The sequence below is a fragment of the Equus asinus genome, chromosome 25 (assembly GCF_041296235.1).
Source record: "Equus asinus isolate D_3611 breed Donkey chromosome 25, EquAss-T2T_v2, whole genome shotgun sequence".
Lineage (NCBI taxonomy): Eukaryota > Metazoa > Chordata > Mammalia > Perissodactyla > Equidae > Equus > Equus asinus.
In genome coordinates this window covers 44,650,383-44,676,434 of record NC_091814.1, presented here as the reverse complement: position 1 = coordinate 44,676,434, position 26,052 = coordinate 44,650,383, and the positions used below count along the sequence as shown (strand labels likewise).

General features: G+C 43.2%; 1 protein-coding gene across 2 annotated transcripts; it reads right to left on the bottom strand.

Annotated features, from left to right (window-relative positions):
* On the bottom strand, window positions 1-25,921 carry LOC106833942 (quinone oxidoreductase-like protein 2). Of its 2 annotated transcripts, XR_011498173.1 has the most exons (11): window positions 25,611-25,810; window positions 25,419-25,527; window positions 23,241-23,337; window positions 21,633-21,691; window positions 20,998-21,063; window positions 20,141-20,250; window positions 19,181-19,262; window positions 15,054-15,235; window positions 11,950-12,178; window positions 5,714-5,910; window positions 1-205 (listed from the first exon to the last, which is right to left on the bottom strand). XR_011498173.1 is itself a non-coding variant. In XM_014845324.3 (10 exons), exons 1-10 carry the CDS (start codon window positions 25,658-25,660, stop codon window positions 137-139), a joined length of 1,053 nt encoding a protein of 350 aa, XP_014700810.1. In that variant the 5' UTR covers window positions 25,661-25,921; the 3' UTR covers window positions 1-136. The 2 variants fall into 2 exon arrangements, 1 of the variants encoding a protein (XP_014700810.1); XM_014845324.3 differs by lacking the exon at window positions 5,714-5,910 and having other exon boundaries at window positions 25,611-25,921.
* Between the last annotated feature and the right edge of the window lie 131 nt (window positions 25,922-26,052).

Below are 26,052 nucleotides of genomic sequence, written 5' to 3'. Positions count from 1 at the left end.
TGACTCTAAAAGATTTTTAATCTGGATTAGTAAGGAAGGTGGTAACACCTTTAGAAACACAGGAGGCAAATCAGGTTTTTTGGAAAGATGATGGGTTTGGATTCAGACACGCTGAGTTTGCTGCTGGGGTGAGTCTTTATTTGAGAGAGAGAAGCACCTTGCCCGTGGATTTGCGCTGCATCACATGAAGGAAGGCATCATTCACCTAAAAGAACAAATCCCCAAAAAAGTGGTCAGACTTGTACATAGGCATATTTCAACAAATATTTGTTGCTGATTCAATTCTCAAAATAGCTCAAGTATTAAGATGTGTCTCCAATGAACTGTATATTGCTAACTACGGAATACTAACCAATTAATCACCACAAACTCAAAGGAAAACAGTAATATTTAAGAATAATGCAACCCCAGAATTTTTCTGTTTAACAATAACTTTCAAAGTTGTTAGATGAATGACAGCAGGTAAGAAGTCCTCAGGCCTGTCTATACTCTACTGTAGTATTTCTATGTGTTCTAGCTTTTGAAAGAACAGAGCCACTGCCAGAAGAATCAATCCTTTAACTTCTTACAGTTTTTATCTCTTTATTAAAATTGTCCTGTTTCCAGTGTAACTGAAATTGCAGTCTATCTCAAATCCTTTTTTAGAAGCACAAGCTTATAAAACATGAATTAAAAAGCAGCCGCAGTAATCATGGCAGTGTGGTATCGGGGAAAGAAGAGACCAACAGATCAATGGAGCAGATTAGAGAGCCCAGAAATAGACCCATACAAATATAGTCAACTGAACTTTGATAAAGGAGCAGAGGAAACTCAATGGAGAAAGGATAGTCTTTTCAAGAAACGGTGCAGACCAACTGGACATCCACATGCAAAAAAATGAATCAACATGCTGTCCTTACATCTTTCACAAAAATTAACGCAAAATTGGGGCTGGCCCCGTGGCCGAGCGGTTAAGTTCGCGCGCTCCGCTGCAGGCGGCCCAGTGTTTCGTTGGTTCGAATCCTGGGCGCGGACATGACACTGCTCGTCAAACCACGCTGAGGCAGCGTCCCACATGCCACAACTAGAAGGACCCATAACAAAGAATATACAACTATGTACCAGGGGGCTTTGGGGAGAAAAAGGAAAAAATAAAAAATCTTTAAAAAAAAAAAAAATTAACGCAAAATGGATCTTACACCTAAATGTAAAAGGCAAAACTATGACCTTTCAGAAGAAAACAAAGGAAAAAAAATCTAAGTTGCCTTGGGTTTAGCAATGAGTTTTTAGATATAACACTAAAAGCATGATCTATGAAAGAAAAAATTGGTAAGATGGTCATCATTAAAATTAAAAACTTCTGCTCTGCAAAAGAAACTTTAAAGAATGAAAGCACAAGCCACGGCCTGGGAGAAAATCTTGGAAAAACACCTATCTGATAAAGATCTTGTATCTAAAATATACAAAGAATTCTTAAAACTCAACAATAAGAAAACAAACAACTTAGTTAAAATATGTGGGGCCAGCTCCGGGGCTGAGTGGTTCAAGTTCCCCACACTCCATTTCGGCAGCCTGGGTTTGGGGGTTCGGATCCTGGTTGTGGACCTATTCCACTAACAGGCCACTTTGTGGAGGCAACCCACGTACAAAGTAAAGGAAGACTGACATGAATGTTAGCTCAGGGCTAGTCTTTCTCAAGCAAAGAAAAAAAAAAGAGGAAGACTGGCAATGGATGTTAGCTCAGGGCGAATCTTCCTCACCAAAAACAAACAAACAAACAAACAAAAGTGCCAAAGACCTTAACAGACATCTCACCAAAGAAAATATACAGATGGCAAATAAGTATATGAAAAGATCCCCAATATCATATGTCATTAGGGAATTGCAAATTAAAACAACAATGAGACACCACTACACACCTAACAGAATGGCCAAAATCCAGAACACTCACAACACCAAATGCTGACAAGGATGTGGAGCAACAGGAACTCTCATTCATTGCTGGAGGGAATGCAAAATGGTACAGCCACTTTGGAAGGCAGTTTGGCAGTTGCTTACAAAGCTAAACATAATCTTATTATATGATCCAGCAATCACATTCCTAGGTATTTACTCAAATAAGTTGAAAACTTATGTCCACATGAAAACCTGCACACAAATGTTTATAGCAACCTTATTCATAACTGGCAAAACCTGGGAGCAACCAAGATGTCCTTTAATAGGTGACTGAGTAAACAAACTGTGGTACATCAGACAATGGAATATTATTCAGTGATAAGAAATATGCTATCAAACTACAAAAAGACATGGAAGAATCTTAAATGCATATTGCCTAATAAAAGCAACCAGTCAGAAAAGGCTACATACTGTATGATTTCAACTACATCACATTCTGGAAAAGGCAATACTATAGAGACAGTAAAAAGATCAGTGGCTGCCAGGGATTTGAGGTTGGGGAGCAGGAGTGAATATGTGGAGCCCAGGGCATTTTTAGAGTAGTGTAGCTATTCTGTTTGATACTGTAATGGTAGATACATGACATTATGCACTTGGCAAAACCTTTGAACTGTATAGCACAAAGAATGAACCCTAATGTAAACTAAAAACTTTAGTTAATTATAACGTATCAATATAGGTTTACCTATCATAGCAAATCTACCACACCAATAGAAGATGTTAATAATAGCGGAAACTGGGAGGTGGGAAAGAGAGTATATGAGAACATGCTATACTTTCTGTTGAATTTTCTGGAAACCAAAAACTGCTCAAAAAGTAAAGTCTATTGATTTTTTTAATAAAATAAATAATAAATGCAAAAATTTTAAATTTTAAAAGGCAAAGAAGATTGGAAGGAAAAAGACAAGAGTGTCATTATTTGCAGACAATATAATAACCCACATAGAAAATGTAATCAAAGCAACAGACAAACAAATAAGAAAGGGCAGCAAAATTGTGAAACACAAGATCAGCTTACAAAAATTACTGACATTTCTCTATATCAGAAATAATCAACTAGGAAATATAACAGAAATAAAATACTGTTCTCAAAGGCAACCAAAACAGTAAAGTACTTGCAATTAACATAACTAAGAATAATCCACAAGACTTTATGGAGAAAAACTTTAAATTCTATTTAAACACATGAAAGAGCTGAATAAATGGCAATATATCCTCGTTCACAAATAAGGCTGTTTAACATTATAAAAATATCAACACTCCTCCAAATTAATCTACAAAGTCAATGCAATTCCACTGAAAATTTCAGCCAGATTTTTTGAGAAACTGAACAAATTTATCCCAAAATTTACATAAAAGGATAAAGATTCACAAATAGCTAAGGCAAATTTGAAAAAGAAGAACAAAAGTGGAAGAGTTCCCTCTCCAGATACTAAAACATACTTTGAAGCTATAAACATAAAAACAGTGTGATACTATTATAGGAACAGATATGTGAACCAAGCGATAGAATGGAAATCAGAGAGCAGACGCATGTACAGCTGGGAACTTGAAATAAGATGAAGGTAGCACCACAAATCAATGGAGAAACAATGAACTATTTGGTCTGAGAAAACTAGCTCACCATAAGGAGAAAAAAAATTGATTACCTAATTTATACCCAATACAAACGTGACTTCAGATGGATTAAACCCTTAAGTGAGAAATAAAAGTGCAAAGTCAATAGAGAAAAAGAAGAAAAATCACTGTGACCCAGGGATGACAAAGGACTTATTAAATAAGTCCCAACGAGCACTAACCATAAGTCAAAATATTGATGTGTTTGATTACATTAAATCTAGACAAAGGTGACAGGTACATGACAAATTTGGAAGGACAGACTTTTGTAAAGTCTCAAGCTAACATCTAGAACCTTGCTACTCACAGGGTGGTTCCAAGACCACAGTCTTCCGCACCATCTGGGAGCTCATTAGAAATGCACAATCTTGAGATCCATCCCAACCCTAGTGAATCATAATCTGCTTCTTAACAAGATCCTCAGGTGACTCATACACACATTAAAGTTTGAGAACCACAGATTATACAAGGAACTTTTGCAAATTAGTAAGAAAGAGACAGGAAATCCCACTGAAAACTGCACAAAGGGCTTAAATCGCAATTTAAACGATTGGAAATATGAATGGCTAGCAGATATAGAGAGACGCTTAAATGAATTAGAAACCAGGGGAATGCAAATTAAAACCATAGGGTACCACCTTATGCCTATCAATTTGGCAAAAATCAGAAAGTTGGACAACACTACACATTGACAGGGTGGCAAATACACATGAATTCGCATGGATGCTGGTAGGGGCATAAACTGGTCAAGTCATTCTGGAGAACAGTTGGCAATCAAATGCATACATCCTGTGACCCAACCATCCTACTCCTGGGAAAATACTCCCAGAGCAACATTTGCACAAGTCCCTACAGTCACCTATGAGACTGTTTATTACAGTATTGATTATGGTGGGAGGGAATCAAGTCAACCTAGAAGTTTATCAGCACGGAACGGATCTGTACACCATGGTGGACGCACGCCATGGACTATGATGCAGCACTGGGAAGCAACGACCTGAGTACAGGACCAGCAACACAGATGGATCTTAAAAAGACAGCACTGCATGAAAAATTAAGAAACAGAATGAGGTCTACAGCACAACACTATTTACGTAACTTGAAAATAAATTAGCATATAAAACAATCCTGTGTGTTTTACAAGGAAATACAAATCCAAAGATATGTATTAAACACATTATCAAGACTGACTCTGAGGGCAGGAAAAGGAGTGAATGACAATGGGAAATGTGGATAAAGGGAATAAGTAAACTCAGACACCCATAAAGACACAGACATAAAAGCAAAAGATGGGTCTTGCACATCCAACAATGAAAATGTGCTTTGAAATGAGGATTCTGATTACCCAACCCTTTCCACTTGAAATCCTCCCCAGAGAGCCTAAGAAAAATAAATAAGTAAAAATAAGCATAGACACAAATCAATCAGGGCAATCTCTGTGCAGCATGAAATCCCCGGTTTCAAAAACATCTGTCTTTCAGGGCTCTGTGCCTTACAGAGACCTTTCCGATGTAAGTAAATTTAGACGCACTCAGAGGAGATGGAGAGGTCTAAGACAGATGTTTGAAACCCGCATCCCCGCCCTGTCAGTCACTCAAAGGTACAGCTCCAAGCGAGTCACAGCTGCATCACTCTCCCTGTCAGTTAGAAGGCACTTGTTCCCAGAGATCTGTCAGAGCCCAACAACAGAAAATCCTTGGGAAAACAAGCATAATTTGAGACAGTGATCCTTTTTTTACCTGGCCTCCTAGAAAAATGAGGAGTCTCCTGCAAGTAAACGCTAACATAAAAAGAAAGTTGTCCCTTCAAGTGCTAAGGCTTATTCTTAATCATTTTGCAAATAAATGTTCATAAAAATGGAGCACATATTGACCCGACTGCTTAAAAGATAACATTGGGAAGAAAGAATAACCTTTTGGTCCATGACTTGGGAATTTCATAATTTTGAACATCCAGTATTTTCCCTCCTGTCTCTCAAATGTTTTGTTATTTCTATGCCCAGTTGCCACTTCTGTTGTAATTGTAGCTGCTTCTAAAAATAACCCAACTCTGTCCCTTTCTACCGTGTGGTTTCTATCTGCGCTGGGAAAACAGACAACCAGCGGTGTTAAGGACTGGATGTGATAAGGCTCTGGGAGAGAGACTAAGAAGAAAAGCGTACCACTTTAGGCCAGCGTCTTTGATAGCTCATTCAGATGCCTGGGACATCGTCCTCCTGGATTGGACAGGCTGCATCAGAGACAGGGAGGCTTCTCCATCCTGATGCCTGGACAGACACACAGGCTGTTCCCAGAACCCTGGTTCTCTGCCTCGCAGTGGATGAAGCCATTGTTAAATTTGTCTCTAAAGATATGCAACCTGGAATTGAGAGGAAGGGTGAGGATATTGTTTTTGTTTTAGGTTCTGCTGTTGGAATTTTTAATTAGCTCATCAAGCGGGAATAATCACAGTAACCTACAGTTCCCTAAATACACTATGCTGATTCACGCTTTCATTAGAAACCAGCTCTTCCCCCCAATCATAGCACTAGTCTGAGATCATCCCAACTACAAGATAAATTGCTTGTCTTACTTTTTATTGACTGGCATACAGAATGTACCCAGTGAATGTCTGATGAATAAAACAAACTCTTGAATGAGCGAATATATCTGGGACTGAGTGGGATTGTTTTTAAAAGGTAAAAATATTTAGTTAGTGATACACTGTCAAAGTTAAATTATATTCATCATATCATTGCTCTGATACAAGTTGATCTGAATTTTCTTTTAAAAGTCAGTCAATGCATTTCACCAAAAAAGACATACAGATGGCCAATGAGCATATGGAAAGAGACTCAAGATCATTATTCAATACAGAAATGCAAATTAAACCCACAGTCAGATACCACTACACATCTGTTGGAACGGCTAACATTAAAGAAACAACTGACAATACTAAGTTCTGGCAGATGCAGAAGAACTAGAACTTTGATATATTGTTGGTGGGAACCCAGAATAATACAACCATTCTGCACTTGATCTTAGCCAAAAGGCCAAGAAGCAATGACACTCAAATAAATAGCTGGTAGTTTACTAAAAGTTAAACATAGCGTAGCAATCAGCATAAACAGAATCTTGAAATGTTCAAACAGATCATGTATGCTGGAGCACCAGTTTCTAATCCAGAATGCACCAAAAAGTAGAAAACCTATGTGCTCTGGGCTTTGAGAGGAATGCAGTAATTGTGGCCTTGTCTTAAAAATCATGAAGGGCAGAGACTCAACAGAATTTCTACTGAGTAACTGAGGCACAGAGAGCTGCTGATATAGTCAAGTTCACCCTTCTTGAGGAGCATCAACATCTCTTATTTGTAGGATTCTGCATAGATTTCTTTTAAACTGACATTCTATCTAATGATATTATCTGGGCAGCATTGGAGACTGGGGGTAAAAAAAAAAAAAACCTGCTCTGTAAGTAAAGTCAACTAAATGTCTGTGTAAATTTTTTTAAAACATACACTTAGCACATGACCCAGAAATCCCAAGCCCAAACTAGGAAAAGCATATGTCTCTACAAATGTTGTACACGAATGGGGGCTGGCCCAGTGGCGCAGTGGTTAAGTTTGCACGTTCTGCTTCGGTGGCCCAGGGTTCACCAGTTGGGATCCCGGGTACAGACATGGCACCGCTCGGCAAGCCATGCTGTGGTAGGCGTCCCACATATAAAGTGGAGGAAGATGGGCACAGATGTTAGCTCAGGGCTAATCTTCCTCCAAAAAAAAAAAAAAGTTGTACATGAATGTTTACAAAAGATTTATTCATAATCACCAAAAACTGAAAATAACCAAACATCTATTAATGTGTGAATGAAAAAACGAGTTGAGGTATATCCATACAATGAAATACTATTCAGCAACAAAAAAGAAAAACTTCTGACATATTGTAAAAACATGGGTAATCCTCAGAAGCATCACACAAAATTAAAGAAGCCACACTCAAAAGGCTACGTCCTGTATGATTCCATTTATAAGACATTCCAGAAAAGGCAAAATTATGGGGAGAGAAAACAGATCAGAGGTTGCCAGGGACAGTGGGGTAAGAGAAGAGGATTGATTACAAAGGGGCACAAGGGAACCTTCTGGAGTAATAGAAATGTTTTATATTTTGATTGCAGAGGGTGGTTACATGACTATATATGTTTTTTAAGACTCAGAGTGAATTTTAATATATGGAAATTATACCTCAATAAACCTGACTTATTTTTTTAAAAAAAGTCAAACTACATATTATGAAACATAGAAATAAATACATTTTCAAAATTAAATGTTACCCTGGGTTCCTTAGAAAATAAAGCCAAATCAAAACATATGCCCTAATGCTTCATTGCAATCCCAGGGAGGGAAGGGCGAGAGAAAAAGTGAAGGGAACCGAGGAAGAAGGGAAAAGAACTATACGGTGCGTGTTACTGATCCTGAACTGGTCATGGCTTCAGGGGGCACGCAGCTAGTAGTTGCTCACACAGGACCTCTCCAGAGGGGCCGTATGGAACCCACTGCACGTCAAAACAGTCCATCAGGAGGGAAAAAGGCAGCAATTTATCTCCTGTCTTCCATTTGTCAAAGCTCGCCCCATGGAGTGAACTCCCCACACCCTGGGTTGCATTACCCAGACCCCTGCATCCAGTTTCCCCGGAAGCCAGAGCTTCAATAGGTCCTCCGGACCAGACTCTGCATCGGAGCTGCAGCAGCTCCCCGCCAATGAGCAAAATGGAGACCTTGCCTAAGATCAGCTCTCCCCCCGGGGAAAGCATGAAACGATCAACGTTGTTAGGAGTGGGCCCTAGGCACAGAGTCTGGGCTCTTTGGCTGCAGGGATCAGCGGCCTGAGCCATCACTGGAGAAGTGTGACAAGTGTCCAAGGCCTGGGGCTGGTAGGCCTGGCAAATATGGGGAGGCTCATAAACTGGGTCTGGAACAATGGGTTAAAATTAATATACCATCTAAACTAAAAGAGTAATTTAATTTTAAGAATATTCCACAGATAGACTCAGGAAACTTCGAGTAAACAATTTCTATCCACTAAATCTGTACATGTGGTGATCTCACCTGACCTTTATATACTAAACAAGCTCAGATCTGTGAGGTTTAAGTAGCAGGTCAGGTCGAGATGTGTGTGGGCAGCTCCCTACAGAAAACAGACTCTGCACATCTAAATAATGCCATCCTCTGAACAGATCATGGGCTCATCCATGATCCACCCACCATGGCACAGAGACAACCCTTCAGAGGACAAATTCTAGTTAAAATCCAAAACCTAAAGACTGTCTCTCTAATCCTGCCCTCCGAAATGTCAATGCAAAAGTGTTACAGTTCACGGGAACTGAAAAAGCTCAACTCTGGATTTAATAATGGCTATATATTTTGCTTTAAAAAATATACTAAGTGTTTACTGTGTGCTTTTACACGTATTATCTTACTGAATTCTCATAACCACCCTAGCATGTACAGTATATTACTCCCCTTTATAGAGGGGGAAGCTAAGGCACAAAGATGGACGTCATTTGTCCACAGCCAATTAAGTGGCAGATCTGACCCTAGAGCCCCAAACTCTCAATCAGTCATTCAACAGATGCGTACCCACCAGAATCCGGAGACACGGAGGTGCAGACAGCACACGGCCCCTGCCCACAGGGAGTTTATGGTGTACGGGAATGACGGGCATCGAACAAGTGATTACAAGTAGATGAAGGAGACACACAGAGGGCTACGAAAATTCGCACCCTGTGCCGACTACGAAGGCTATGGGACAAAGTATGTGGTCATAGTAATATCAACTATCAAGGTCAAACCTTTAAGTCCACATATGCAGGAGAAAATAGAAACTGCAGAGCACCTGTATACATGAAAAATATTAACCAGGCTTTAAGTTAAGTGAAATTAATTATATAGTCATTTAATCATCATTTTAAAAAATATATATACATAAATTCTGGTACTGCTCAGGAAAATTCAAGACGACTCGTAGTTTTAACTATGAAATAGTTCTTTCACATAGATAATTCACTGATAGATGGATAAACTTCATTCTCTAGAACGAGGTTTCTTTTCTTTTTTTTTAAAGATTGGCACCTGAGCTAACAACTGTTGCCAATCTTCCTTTTTTTTTCTTTCTGCTTTTTCTCCCCAAACCCCTCCAGTACATAGTTGTATATCGTAGTTGTGGTCCTTCTGGTTGTGCTATATGGGACGCCACCTCAGCACGGCCTGATGACTGGTGCCATATCCACGCCCAGGATCCGAACTGGCGAAACCCTGGGCCACCGAAGCGGAGTGTGTGAACTTAACCACTTGGCCACGGGGCCGGCCCCCTAGAATAATGTCTCTAAGAAGAAACTTCCTGGCTTTTTTGAGGAGAGACCTTGACATGGCCATAGGAGGCCAGATTCTGACGTCAGACCAAGCCGGAGTGGATTCCAGGTCTGTCACTTACTACATATCACTGGCCAGCTTTCTTAGCCTCTACAAGTCTTGAATTCCTCATAGTAAAACATGATAAAAATGGTTCATATCTCAAAGGGTTGCTGTGAAGATTAAATGAGAAAATGCATATAAAGTGCTTAGCACAGTTCTTGACCCAGAGTAAGCACCTAATGTTTGGAAGCTGCCATTATTATTATTATTATTATTATTATTATTCCTCTAAATAGTTTGCATATTGAAAGAAACAGAAAGGGAAGAAACAGTAAATGGATGGTGTGTGAATGAGATGGTTGAAATTGTTGAGGGGCATGGCCTCAGAGAGCCGGCTGATAACAGGAAGGTCAGCAGAGTGGGAGGAACTTGACAAATCCTATGTGCACAGCCCTCACTGGAAAGGAGAAAGGCAAATGGAAGCTGACAGGAGGTCAGTGAGCAGATAGTTAATTCGTGTGTAAGAGGAGAGAGCACTTCAACGTGGGCAATTAAAACAATAATCCACCTCTGGCCTTCTTTCCTGCCTGAGCAGCACTTAGAAGACGTCAGCGGAGGGAAGAGACCGTTCAAACCAACGCGCGGTTCCACCCCTCTGCTGCCTGATTGTCCTTACCCTAAAGCAACAGGTATACGAGGGCCTCAGGTAAAGCAAACGTCAGTCTACAAGTCATAGGATAAAAGCCACAAGATGGAAGGGGACTCAGAAATTCTCCAAACTGGTGGTTTTCAAGCTTTTAAGCCATAAAACCTTTTCTAAAAGTATGAACAAAAACGTAACAACATGCAGCTGCTCAGGCCCCAGTGGAGATGGGGTCCCAGAGCCCCGGCAGCTCAAGTGTACACCTGCCTCCCCCACATCCCAACTGTGGCTCCTGAAGCCTAGTCTGAAAGCCACCGATATTGTCCTACCCCTCAATTTTAGAGACGCGGAAACTGAAGGTCAGAAAGGTGAGGGGGCTGAACAGAGCTGTACCTAGAGGGGCCAAAGCTGGAAATAGAACCCAGCCAGTTCTCTGACGGCCAGTCAGGTTCTCTTTCTACCTTCTTGACTGACACACCAAAAAGATGAGGAAGAAGGTAAACGGTGTTTGACAAGAATGTGCCTCATCATGGGAAAAAACATAAAAATGGAAGGCTGGTGAGAGTGAAGTCTGGCACTGACAGCTTGGGCTCCGCTAATCTGCATATGAACAAAACACCACCTCTATCAATGGCTGACGGCAGTTACCAAAAGAGCTTTTTGTACATTAAAACAAATTAAGCCCCCAAAAAAACTTCACAGTGAAAGTCTAACAGATTCACATTTACAACTATATTGCACATGCATGCACACAATTACACTTTGGAGGAAGCTTAAGCCACATTAACGGGACCGTGGGGGAATGCAAAAGGTAGTGAACGGCCAACAAAATTAACTGCAGTGACTAATGGATGAATTATAGTCTTATGATGCTGGGTATGATTTAGTGTTTTGTTCACAGAACCCCAGCTTAGATCATCTGGTTGTACTTTAAAGCGTCTGGATTCTAACATCAAAGGTCAAGTTAAGTGCTTCCTTCTTAGACTCGTATGAGGTGGAGTTCAGAGTTCATATTAACACGAGTAAATTATTTTCTAAAGTACCATCACTTCCCTCTCTTTGAGACACTAGTTAAGTACATAGAGTCCTAAAATTCCAGCTCCTTCATGGCCTTTGCAGATTCAGGTTCCCAGGTGGCTCACTACGCCTGAGTCTACAGTCATACAACCTAGAAGACAGGAAGAAATCCTGTGACACTGCAGCCTGTGAGACCCCATTAACTGTGCTGCATTTTCACCTTTTCATTCCATAGAAGGAGGATTTACGGTATCCAGGGAGAAACTATCCAGGAGTTTGACACAGATTATTTCCTAGCCTTATCTGCATCACATCCCTTAAGAGCATCTCACTCCTTAAGAGCATCTTACCTCCTCCAGCTTAAAAACCGCTCCAATGTATGGCTGGATGCGCCCTTGCTGGCAGTACTGAAGAGCCGAGGAAATGCTTCCAGAGAAGAGAGGAAAGTTCTGATCTTTGTATCGGCCCCAGATCACCCCCATGGCAGACACATTCTTCAGGAGCAAGAGGTTGGCTGGCACAGAAGCGATGGTTCCTCCAGCAAAACCCACCACCACAATCCTGCCCTCCCATGCCAGGCTAAGGAGAAAAAGGAGAAGGAAAAGAAATTATAAAAAGCAATGTATATTCATACCCATTAGAATGGCTACTATAAAAAAATTTTTTAATTGAAAAAACAGAAAATAACAAGTGTTGACAAGGATGTAGAGAAACTGATATCCTCATGTACTGTTGGTGGGATTGTAAAATGGTGCAACTGCTATGGAAAACAGTACGGAGGTTCCTCAAAGAATTAAAATAGGACCACCATATGATCCAGGAATCCCACTTCTGGTCTATATCCAAAAGAATTGAAAGCAGGGCCTTGAAGAGGTATGTGCACACCCATGTTCACAGCAGCGCTGTCTACAATAGCCAGGAGGTAGAAGCAACCCAAATGTCCATCAATGGATGGACGGATAAACAAAATGTGTTAGACAGATATTTATACAATAGAATACTCTTCAGCCTTAAAAGGAAGAAAACCCCATTACATGTTACAACGTGGATGAAACTTAAGGACATTATGCTAAGCGAAACAAGCCAATTACAAAAAGACAAATACCGTGTGATTTTACTTATATGAGGTACCCAGAGTAGTCAGATTCACAGAAGCAGAAAGTAGGATGACGGTTACGAGGGGCTGGGGAAAAGGGGAAAAGAGGAGTTGCTGTTTAATGGGTACAGAATTTCAGATTTGCAGGACGGAAAAGTTAGAGATCTATTTCACAACAACATAAATATACTCAACACTACTGAGCTATATAATTAAAAATGGTTAATATAGCATATTTTATGTTATGTATTTTTCTACCACAATAAAAAGGTAGAATGAAATAAAAAGTAATGTACATGAATTCATAGAGACAGAAAGTAGAATAGATGTTACCAGGGTGGGGAGTTGGAGCAGAGAAAGGAACAGTTACTGTGTAACGGACAGAGTTTTTGGTTTTGGGGTTTTTTCTGCTTTTGCTCCCCAAGTCCCCCCAGTGCATAGTTGTATATTTTAGTTGTCGGTCCTTCTAGTTGTGGCATGTGGGATGCTGCCCCAGCATGGCCTGACGAGTAGTGCCATGTCCGAACCCAGGATTCGAACCAGCAAAACCCTGGGCCGCTGAAGCAGAGCGCAGGAACTTAACCACTCAGCCACGGGGCCAGCCCCTGGACAAAGTTTTTGTTGGGGATGGTGACACAATACTGTAAGTGTATTTAATGTCCCTGAATTGTACACTTACAAATGGTTAAATGATAAATATTAGGTCATGCATATTTTATCACAATTTAAAAAAAGAAAAGCAACAATTAAACTCCCAGCTGAGAATTCCACTTGACCTTACAAACTGGCAGAGGTGAACCATCCTGTACCACTTTGGATTCCTCAGTAGGAAAATATAAAAATAAGCCATAAGCAGGTCAGTAGGGAGCCAGAAGAACTAGCCAGTTTTTTAAGGGGACCCACTTTTAGAATCAAGGCTGTCTGTCTAACCACGGTCATGCATCACTTAACGACAGGGACACATTCTGAGAAATGCATCATTAGGCGATGTCATTATTGTGTGAACATCCTAGAGTGTACTTACACAAACCTAGATGGTACAGCCTACTACACACCTAGGCTGTATGGTACTAATCTTAGGGGACCGCTGTTGTCTACACAGTCCATCATCGACCGAAATGTCCTTATGTGGCCCATGATCACGTCAACTACTTTGTGGAAGGGAACTGGGTGTAAACAAATATCATTCCACATGCTCTCCTTCAAGACAACTCAGTTTAAAGATTCGGAACTTAGGAAGCAGGAATAAGAAGACAGGTAGTTTAAGGAGGCATCATTTGCTCTACACAAAGACTTAACTTTAGTCATGTGCTTCTCTAGAGAATTGTGAATAACCTACAAAAATTCACACAAATTTTCTGCAGGCCATTATGAGAAGTACCATACAGTGCACATGAAGCAATGAGTTCCAAAAATAAATTCTGTAAGCATCTTAGATATAAAATATGCGTATGTTTATTTGGTTTTTGATTTTTGCTTTTCTTCTTCAGAAGGCAAACGAGAAGCTGTTGTCAAAACACTATTATCCAGAAGGCAAGAGAAGGGTGAGCATTATTAGCAGCAATCTGTGCTGGCTCTCCATTTAATCAACACGCTCCTTCCTTCACTTCTTCTCCAGCACAGTACCGAGCACAGCAAGGTGAGGCTCAGGGGCTACAGAACCAACTGGGCCCCTTCTGTGGGTAAGCTGCTCTCTCTGCTTCTGTTTCTTCTACTTCAAACTGAGATAAACCACAAAACTGTGCTTGCCAGGATGACACGAGAAATGAAACCAATATTATCAGAGCACTCCAGAGTCCCTGGTCGAAAACAGAATGAGAACTGGTGTGGATACAGCAGTCGTACTAAATCTTCAGTGATATTTTTTTTAATAAAACAAATTGAAGAGACACCTACACTGCTGGCTGCTTCAGAAACCAGCAAGATCAAGAGTCTGTACCTTAGTGCATGGTGAACTAGGGAACTGCCACCCCAGTAATTCTCACATCTGAACGATGACCTTCCCGAGAATTACCCACACCATGTATATAAATTAGTTAGTGGGGGCCGGCATAGCTGAATTTAACACATGCATAATTTCTAAAGCATTTGATATTGCCAACTAGAGAGTCTGCAGTCATTTTTTGGATATTTTCCAGTTGGATATTTTGTTTTTGCTATATTTAAGCATTTCCTGATTTTCCCTCTGCTTCTATTCCTTTCACCCACCCACTCAGCTGTTCTCGTTGATGCTGATGCCTACAGGAAAAGTGAGCAGCAAAGACGAAAGAGAAGCAAGGCCAGAAGGAAGACAGAGGCCTGAAAAGGTTTCAACGGAGCCACAGGTCCAGCCCACTATGGAAAGCCCACTTCATGCACCTGTGGAGAGCCTCCAGGAAGACATCTCCTCCCACGGTGTCAATGACCACATTCACCCCACCACTGCCCACCAGCTTCTTCACTGCCTCCTTCAGGCTGCCCTGACTGTAGTTCACGCTGGACTGTGCACCCCTCTGCATCGCCAGCTTGCACTTCTCGTCACTTCCGGCTGCAGCTATTACCTGCATAAAGAACACAAAGCTTCTGATGGTCCAGAATATATACCAAGAGGGGCTCACCCCACCCACTCAGACTCCAACCAAAGGGTACTAATCAAGGAAACCAATGTGACCTTGATGTCCTAGCATCAACAATCCAACATATCAGGCCCAACACAATCCATCCATCACACTGGCCCCTTCATGCCCCACTGGCCAGGGGTTCTACATTTCCAGGAATCCTGGAACCCCAATGGGTCTAACTAGGAGATGGTTCAGGAGACACTCAGAAAGTCTTCTCCAAATGCAAATTAAAGCCACCATTTAATGAGCACGTACTATGAGTCAAATAGTAAGGATACAAGCTAAATACGAAGCTTAGAGTCAAGAAAGCAAGATACAGCAGTGTGATGGGGGAAGTGCAGAGGGTTCCAGAAGTGCAAACAAGAGGTATCCAACCTAGATCCGGAAGATCAGGGAAAGCTTCCCAGAGGGTAAAATATGATTCAGTGGAAAGATCTTGAAGTCAGACGGACCTGAGTTCAAATCCTGGCTCTGCTACTAACTAGCTGTGTTACCTAAGGCAAATTACTTAGTAAGAACTAATATTTACATAATGCTTACTACGTGCCAGGCACTATTCTAAATGCTTTATGTACATTAATAACTCATTTAAGCTCAACAGCCCAATGATAGACACTATTATCTCCAATTTAGAGATGAAGAAATTGAGGCAAATGAAGTTAAGTACCTTGCCCAAGGTCACACAGCTAACGGGAAGCAGAAGCGGGATCCAAATCCCGGCAATCTGCGTCCAGAGTTCACGCTTTTAACCTCTATCCTGCCTGCCAACTTCTCTTAAGCTTCAGTTACCTCATCCATAAAATACAATTTATTTTAAAAATTAAATGGAATACTGTATATAACGCACTTGGAAAACGAAGTATTAGATAAATTGAATCTACTATTACACATACGCAATCATTTATTCTATTTAAACCTCAGAAGAACGTTATGGGGGAGGTCTAATTACTCCCATTTTATAGATGGAGACACAGGCCCAGAGAGGTTAAGTAATTAAGCCAGGATCATCTAAGCAGTAGGTGGCAGAACAACTATTCAGACTCACTGCTGCCTGACTCCAAAGCCCATGCTTTTGCAAGCCCTCACCCCAGGAGAAAACCACGCTCAAGGCCTGGCATAGATGGCTGTGGGCCATACTGTGAGGTGGCCTGGGGTTTGGAAGTCTCCAGAAAAGTTTCAAATACTCAAGCATTCCTAGAGGGACCTTATCACTGGGCAGCACCCACCAGCCCAAGCACTTTGGCCCCAAGGTGACATTCAGAACTTGCATTCAGGCATGCAAGAACATCAGGGCCCTTAAAATACTACAAACTCACTCAGGACTATTTGAAACTGAAGCGACCCTCAAACGCTCCCCAGTGAAACCCTCAAACAGCTGCAGTTCACCGCCGGCTATCAGCACACAGTGCCTCGGAGGGCGGACACAGGCTAGGGCCCGGCCTCTGAGTCCAATCCAGGATTCTCACTAGGTCCCAGCCAGGCCTGCCAGGAATCACTGTCTCTCTTGATGCCTCACTTTCTTTATCTGTGAAATAGGGATAACAAACACTTACATTACCCAACTCCTAGGGGTTTTGAGAGGATCAAGGGTAAGATAATAGCTGTAGAGGCACTTTGAATGCAATTGGAAACACTGTGAATGGAAGGTGTTATCAAAATGACCTGTTCCAAGCAGGTGGCATGACAACATCATTTTCTTTTTTTGTTTTTTTGGTATTTTTTTTTTTTTTTGAGGAAGATTAGCCCTGAGCTAACATCTGCTGCCAATCCTCCTCTTTTCACTGAGGAAGACTGGCCCTGAGCTAACATCCGTGCTCATCTTCCCTACTTTATGTGCGGGACGCCTGCCACAGCATGGCTTGACAAGTGGTGCATATGTCCACACCTGGGATCCGAACCGGGGAACCCTGGGCCACCGAAGTGGAACGTGTGAACTTAACCACTGCGTCACCAGCCTGGCCTCTATTTTTGTTTGTTTGTTTGCTCGCTCTTGCTGAAAACTATTATTGATGCTAAAGAAAATACAGCTTGCATTCATTTTAATATCTGGATTGAAATGAACTTTTCACTCTACTTCCTATAACTATTTAAAACAAATGTACAATTTTATTTTCCTAGAAATGTTAAATAATCAATGGTTCTAGACAATGAGACGAATTTTGGTTCCCCTCCTACAAGAGGTGCTAAAAGCCCTTGCTTTTGACATGAGATGTGTTAACACTCCGTGAGGAGCCTCCTGGTATCTAAGATTGCTTTCAGAACTCACATGTCCTTCCCAAAAGGAACTGAATGTGAGAAAGGAGAGATGCCACCTGAAGAAACTGCAGACCAATCCAATTATCTCCAAACCTGGATATCTTGGTGCCTTCTGGATATCCTCCCAATTGCATGCTCCACAGGAACCTCAGACTCAACATGTCCAAAATGGAACTTATCATTTCCTCCTGTGTTCTCAACCGCAATAAATGGCAAATCCACAGGTTAACCTAGTTTGCTCCTTCCCACTCAATGTCTAATAATAACAGGATTCCTTTTTAAGAGATTCTTACCGATGTGCCATTCCCTCTAACAGGCGCACTGCACGTGTAATTTCAATATTCCCACAACAACCCTACTAGGAAAGCAGTATTTTACCACTGAGGAAACTGAAGTGATTAAGCTAGAGGAGAGCTGGAATTTGAGCCTAGCTCAGGCTAACTTCAAAGTCTTTTCTCCTTCAACTATATTAGGATGCTCTCCAGTCACCAAATGCTCTATTTTCTTCCACTTTAGTATCTCTTAATTCATCGCCTCCACTGCCTTGTTCAAGTACCATCACCTCTGGCTTGGACTTCTCTGAGAGTCTCCCTACTGCCTCCAGACTACCCTGGCCTTGCCCCTACCCCTCATCCCCACTGCTACCAAAGAGAACTTTGCAAAATGCAAAGATGATCTTGTCACTTCCCTACTTAAAATCCTCGGTAGCTCGAGAGCTTCCGATAAATGTTCAAATTCTTCAGTCCTCAAGATCATATCTCTGCCCACCTCTCTAGAGTCATCTTCCACCATCCCCCAGAGATCCTTCGCTCCACATAGGCTGCCTGCAATTCCCTGAACGCATTATGTTAGCTCCCACATCTCTGTCTTCTAATATGTCCTCCCACCATGAAAATGGCCTTCACTTCCCTTCTTCCTCTATTCAACTGCTACCAGTCCTTCAAAAGTCAGCTTAAATGTCCACCTTCTCTAAGAAATCCTCCGTCTCTGAACCCCACAGCCTCACAGAGATGCCCCTGGAGAGACTTGGGTCTTTCTTTCATGTGTTTATTCATTCACTCAAGAAATAGACATGGAGTGCCCACTATGGTCTAGGCACCATGCCAGGTGCTCAGACTACAATAATGAACCAAACAGACACTGTCCCTGCCTTCATGGGGATTGCAGTCCAGCAGGAGGAAGACATTCATCCAATAATGACACAAGTAAAGGACTCACCACACTCTGAGGTGAGCACTATGAAAGAGAAATGTAGGATGCTACGAGACCACACACAAATAGTGGGGAGGGTGGGGGATTAACAGCTCCTGAGGGACCAAAAAATACTTCCCTGGAAAAGTGACATGTGAGTTTAAATTTGAAGGGCAGGGCATTACAGGTAGAAGGAACAGAATCTGCAGAGGCTGTGAAGCAAGTCGGAGCTTGCCAAATTCTAGTCACCAGAAGGATGAGTGACTTACTTCTGGGTCCCCTCAGGAGTCTGCAAGCAAATCAATGGCAAGAACCTACTCTAGATTACTCAAGATACCGAGTGCCTTGCACATGATTTTTAATAAATGAATGAATGGATTCCATGTTTGAAAACTGGAGGTATGATTTTTTTAAATGGAGAATCTCACATGCAAATACCTTGGCCTGAAGAACATTTGTTGCCACATCTATCACAGCAAGGCCTGTGGCTCCAGCTGCTGCTGTCACTAAAACCGTTTCCCTGTGCCAGAGAAAGACGAACGTTACTCCAGAAACCAAAAATCATCCAGCAATATGATTTCGTGAATATTTTGAAACTAGGACATTTTAAGGCAAGAAGAGAAATTAGTGGCAGCTCATTCAACGCTTCATGGACAGCCGTTCTCCAGCCTTTAGGTCTGGGTTAGGTTGGCGACTGCTGGACCACTGCTAATCTGATCCAGTTTTGAAGATGTCCCAGGAAAAAGATCCCTTAATCTCTCTAGGTAGCCTCTTCCTCACGCCAGTGGCAACCTTCCTTTGAGCTACCACTCTGATTTCTGCTTCAGAAATTCTGTCCTAAAATCATTCTCATACTAAACGCTGCCAAATTTTAGAAGGTGATTTTCATGTCCTGGCCACTGCTCCACTAACCCCACTCCTCTGGAACAATTCTGAGGCTCTCTGAAAAGAGCAGAAGGCACATGCTCCAGGTAAAGCGGGAAGCTTCAGCACCGCTGAGTTTTAAATACCCGGATTAGGCCCACCCAACCCAGCCTCACAGAAGCAAATACCACTGGGCTCCATTAAAATCAGAGTGAAGACAGTTTAAATAAACCAACTCTCTAAACTTTAAGGTTTTCTAGGAGGTGACCTCCAGAGCAGTCAGGTTTGAGACAGAGATTTCTCCGGATTCATACTGGCCAAGTTCACAGTCTACTGTGCCCTCTCAGACAAAAGGACATCTCCACCATCACCAGACCCCAACTGCAGGTCACCACCTTCCTTTGGCCTTTCCTCAGACAGGCTGAACGTGAGCTAAAGACCAGGGAAGGGAAGGGAAAGGACAAGGCCTTGGTGGGCACTTCTGATATCATAGAAGGGTCCCATCTACCCCTCTGTTGTCTACACAGTCCTCACCCAGGCTGGGTACAGGCCCGACGCTCCAGGGCCAAAATAGCAGTGCCATAAGATGCAGGCAAGGCAGCAGCTTCTCGGAGGGGGATGCTTTCTGGAATCTGCCACAGTCTCTATAAAAAGAGATAACAGTGACTTAGGAATTAAGTCCATGTACCTGTTCATAAAGGCTGCTGTACATCTTATGATTTGATTGATTTGCAAAAGGAAACACATCAGGAACCAAGCCCAGTGGAAGTCAAGACCAAGCAAGTTGTGACAGAGTTCAAGACTGTTGCATCAGTCTTCAAAAATCCTAAGGCTGGCATCTGACTCAGGAAGGCACCAACTTACAGAGAACAGAACACAGACCACTATACTGTAATGGGAGAATTGAATGGTGCATAAATGATACCTCAATAAGGCTGTGGGGGAAAAAAATACGTACTGCTCGCCACTAGGGGGCACCATGCACACCCTGCACAACCATACAGGGCCACCCAGGCGGGCTCCATTCCCGGGGCTCTCTCTCAGAAGCTTCATGTCAGGGAGAAACCCATTACATCCAGCTCAATGCCCCAAACCAGTTTTCCACCAAAATTATCTAACTAGGGTCCAACTGGACAACCAGCCAGTTGCTCCAGGACTCAGAAAACACAATGCCCTGCTTCATTAAACCACTCCAGACAAAGCTCTGTGCAAGGGTTCTCACACCAATATAGAAAAGGGGTTTAGCATTTGAAAGAAAGAAGTGCTTGGCTGGGAAACAAGATATGACCAAAGGAATACAAAGAAAAAAGGGAGAGAGAAGAATGAGGAATAAAGGATGGGAGGAAATTAAAGAAAAGGAAGAAGGAAAAAAAGTCTCCAAGCAGGGATACCTTCTGGTCAATGACGCATTCTTCAGCCATCCCATTCAAGCCACTCACGCCAATGACTCGATCTCCCTGAAAGGAAAATGCCACTAAGGGTATGTTGAAACGCACGACCTTGCCATTTACCTCTTCCCGAATTAATCAAAAAAAGGAAGAAAACCTTTCTTTCTGACCCCATAAGACACAAGTTTGCCTTAATTACCTATTGAGTTAATGTTTAGTAAATAATTCAGCCTTTCCTCAACTCCCTACCCCCTCCCTGCCCACCACCACCAGGCTGCCAAGTCAATCTGAGCACATTGTGGACAGTGATAGGATAGAGCAAGGAAGGAAAAGGTTGAGATGAATTAGAATCCAGTGTTAATTTCTTTCATAAGAAGCTGCAACTTAAGAATTTTCTATCCCAGTAACTAAAGACCAAGGTGCTGCCTTCTATTAGTAACAAAAAGTTTAACAAAGCCAAGAGCTTCTACTGGCTTCCTTCTCCCAATTCAAAATTAGGTTCTTCCCCCTCCATCTCGGTTTCCCTTTGGTGTCTGCTGGCAAAGGCCAGGAGAAGCAAGACCCTTAGGCTAAAAACGAGGTTTGCACATTTCTCATAGCTACACACAAGTCAATTGCCTAGATTTCAACTAATTTACCTGTTTCACTGTGCTGACATCTGTGCCTGTCTCCAATACTGTCCCAGAAAACTCCATTCCTAAAACAAATTGTGTCAAGATTAGGTTATCTGTAAAGCCCAGCACCATGGAGATGAGAAAGCCCCGATCAACAGGCTATCCTACCGGCTTTCTGGAGCGGAAAGGGTTTAAGTGTTCCCCCACCCAGGGAAGAGGGGTAAGAGTGTTGTACCCAAAGCACAGGAAAGTGAACGGAAGACTTCATGATCACAACCCGAAAAGCTATAGCAGTCCCATTCTTACCATGACACAAATGAAAGTTTCAAGAATGGGCAAAAGCACAGAGAATCTCAGATACACAAGTACTTTTGACCCTCAGCACTGGGACCTTGGGCTCCTACAGCACCCCACTTACAAAGTTCGTCACATCATATTTCTGTTTCCATGCCTCCTCTTCTGGACTAGGAGGCCCTCAAGGACCTGAACTATATTTATTCATACAGTACTTGGCTCAATCAGATGAAGTGGTGTTGTCTGCCCTTTCCTCTTCCACCTCTGAAATTCCTGAATTTAACGATCATGGTTTTCCCACTTGAGCTGCCAGAGGAATAACTCAATTGAGTATGACATCTTCCCCCGATCCAGCATTTCAGCAAATACAGAGGGAAATGGTTCCAACTGTTGAGACACAACCAAACACCCCAAGGCCAAAACACAGCAACTATTTTGCAATCACTACATCCTTAACAGTATGTATCTGTATAAAATATACATGTTCTGTACACATGCTAAGCTGTACTTCTATCTCTTTAAATAAATTTCAACAACAAAAATCAGTCCTTTGTCCACATATTCAGGATCTAAACATAATCAGATTGGGCAAAATGAAAATCAGACAGTGGGCTGCTAAAAAATGTATGAGTTCTTTTTCTTCTTTCTGATTGTTTGATATCAGGTTTCTTTGGGAATGTGATTGTGCGGACTGAGAGTTTTAGCTACAAACAGATGTTTACGATCCTTCAGTGAAAAAACAAACTTGAGGCACTGTTGAAAAATGAAAGTGAATGACTAGGGCAAATGATGATTCTCATCAGAATCTTGGTGAACATTATGATATGTAAAAATTCATTTGTTCATTTCTTCATTTTTAAAGTATTTATTGAGCATCTCCTATGAACCAGGTACAATGCTAAGATGGGGGTCTAAGTCGGGGCAAAACAGTCATAGAAACTTCCAGGACTCACAATCTAGTGCTTCTAAGTAGTGGTGAGGCTGACATATCTGAGATATCACTGACAGCAGGCAGTCACCGCCAGGGCAGTGCCTGAGACGGTGCACACAGTTCTGAAAACTCACTGTATCTTCTTTTTTTTTTTTTTTCCTTTTTCTCCCCAAAGCCCCCCAGTACATAGTTGTATATTCTTTGTTGTGGGTCCTTCTAGTTGTGGCATGTGGGACGCTGCCTCAGCGTGGTTTGATGAGCAGTGCCATGTCCGCGCCCAGGATTCGAACCAACAAAACACTGGTTCGCCTGCAGTAGAGTACGCGAACTTAACCACTCGGCCACGGGGCCAGCCCCTCACTGTATCTTCTTTTCCTGAAACAGTCACTTGGCCCCTTCAGACTCACCAGGTGTGAAGGGAAGATGGGGCCTTTCCTGATACTGACCACGGCAGACTAAAATATCAGCAAAATTAACTCCACAGAAATGGACATCAACTCTGACCTGCAAAGGAAATAGAACCAGAAAGCAGAGCAGTACACAGCCCTGGAGGCAAAGTTCATTCAATTATAACAAAATATTTACTGAATGCCTACAATACACCAGGTATTGAACTAAATGCCCGTGTACAATCATGAGGCAAAATGGACAAGGTTCTTGCCTTCCCAAAGCTAGAAGTATGGTAGAGAAGACAGACATTAGCCAAGTAATTATGATGAGTTATACATTAAATTACAACTCCTGCACAAAATGGCAAAGATAGAAACATATGGTGCTCTGAAAGCACCTAATGGGGAGATCTGAACTTTGGGGGAAGTCAGGAAAACATCCCTGAGAAAGTAACACTTCAACTGAGAACAACTAAGAGTTAACTATTCAAAACAGGAGTGGGAAAGCCTGGCACGGCCAAAAACAACGGTATATACAAAGGCCCTGTGGGGGGAACAAAGAAAAACCAGTGAGCCTAGAGCACAAACAGCAGAAAGAGATGGGACTAGAGAACAGGGACCACACCATCCAAGGGTTTGTAGGCTTTGTCGAGGATCTTAGTCTTCATAGTAGGAATCATGGGAAGCCACGACAGGATTTTAAGCAGAAGGGTAACATGATCAGCTGTTCTGGGAATCAGGAAGTCATCCTGGAGGCCAGTTCTAGATCCTCAGCTTCTGTGTTTCATGACAGTGTAGAGCTGAGGCAGGCCTGCAGCAGTGCAGCCAGCAGTTTCTTTAGACCTTATAAGCCAGTGCTTCTCAAAGTATGGTCCCCAGACCTCCAGCTTTAAAGTCCCCGGAGAACTTGGTAGAAATTCAAATTCTCAGACCCCAGCTCAATCTACTGAATCAGAAACTCTGGGGACAAAGCTCAGCAGTCTGTTTTAACAAGCCCCAGGTGATTCAGATACAGGCTGAAGTGAGAGGACTACTGCCGTAGACCAACCCATCTCAGGGGGCTTGGAATCCCAGGAGGAAATGAAGGCTGAGAGAGAGAGTCGACGACATTCATTTATTTGTTTGTTTACATTTCAATTTAATACAGAAGTGGCCATGTTGGTGTGAAGACCTTTTTATGGACAAAATGCATTCCTTCAACAATGTTTTAAGCATCTTCCATGTGCCAGGCGCCTTTCCAGACTATGAGGATTTAATGGTGAGTAGACTCGCACAGACCCAGCTCTCACGAGCTAATTCCTTACAAGGCAGTGTCTGGGCAAATAACAGAACAAAGGAACTCAGCCTTCAGCCTGCGCATATTGTGTGCATGACACATTAGTTGTTGCCGTGTACGGCATGCATACATCCCCAAGCCACTCCACCTTGACTCAAGGATGATTCAAAGATGAATGTCTTTCAGTCCGAGAATCCCAGGAAGCACACTGGCTGCCATCATGTACTCAACCAAATAATCCACTTAGCCCCTGGGTCTGTGTTAGTGACACTTGAGGGCTGCGGCCACATTTCTCCCTCTCACCAGTGGTCCCCAACACTGAGGCTCCCTGCCTGCTTCACCTCATCAGAGGTTCTCAATCTTCACACCAGGGTGATCAACAGGCAAGGCCAAAGTCACTTCTACATTTCAGTGGAAACGCCCACAACCCTAAACTAAGTTCACCCCAGACACTGCAGCACCCCAGAGGAGGGCACAAGGCACGTATTCACGTAGAAATACGGGGCATTGTGGGGCTGGCTCGGGGAAGCTGGAATGGTGGGTAATTAGATGCTGACACTAAAGAGGAAGCTAAAGATGGGGTCCATTTATCCGTGTTAAATCAATAACTTGCAAGTGATTACGCAAAGTAGGGTGCAAATCCGAATTCTCTGTTTCTAAGGCAACAGCTCTGGGGCCATCAGAAAAGGCCACATTTGTGTTTGGGGGAGCAATCTTTCTCTAGCGCTTTTGGCCTTTTTGTGAACCCTGAAAGGGCCCTTCCAGCCCAGGACGAAGTTGGGCTCCAGTCTCCCAGTGGCGCCCTAGGGAAGCGCTTGGAACCTTGATTCAGGACGGGAGCCTACTCTGTGTGTGTGTGGTGACCGAGGGAAGAGTGAAAGGGGTATCAAGGGGTCCCGGGGATAGGCCGGTCACCCTACCTCGTGAGGTCGGACGGGGCGGGGGGTGACCTCCTCAATGGCCAGGGGCCGCTTCAACTCGGTGCAAAGCGCGGCGCGGTAGTGTCGGCCGCAGCCCGGCCCGGCGCTCCTGCAACGCGGAACAAGAGCCGGATCACTCGGGGCGACCCCCGGGGAGGCCTTTTGGGGCCCAGGGAGGTGTGGGGGTCGCACCTGCGGAGCCACGCCCGAGAGAAGCCCCGTCCCCAAACCACCGCCGCCATGGCCCCACGCTCGGCGTCGCAGCAGGCAGCGGTCCGAGCGCGGCAGGAAGAGCGCACCCCCGGCCCCGCCCCGGCAGAGCCCGGGGAGCGGAAGAGCGTCCGCCCGGCGGCCCGGGACGCCACCCGCCCCGCCCCGCCCCGTGTCGGGACCGCGCGGCGGGCCAGCTCCCCGCAGGGCGCCGCGCCTCGCCGGGAGCCCGAGCCCAGTCGTCCCCCAGGCCTCCCCGCAGCTGGAGCCCGCTCGGGCGGGCGGACGGACGAGTGGAAGGAAATCGACTACCAGATTAACTTTTGGGGATTTCTGTAGCAAATTTGGGAGACTTTTAAAACCACATTCGGAAACATTTAAATAGCGGTTCTCTTTTCTCTGCACGTGTGAAATGCTAAATGCT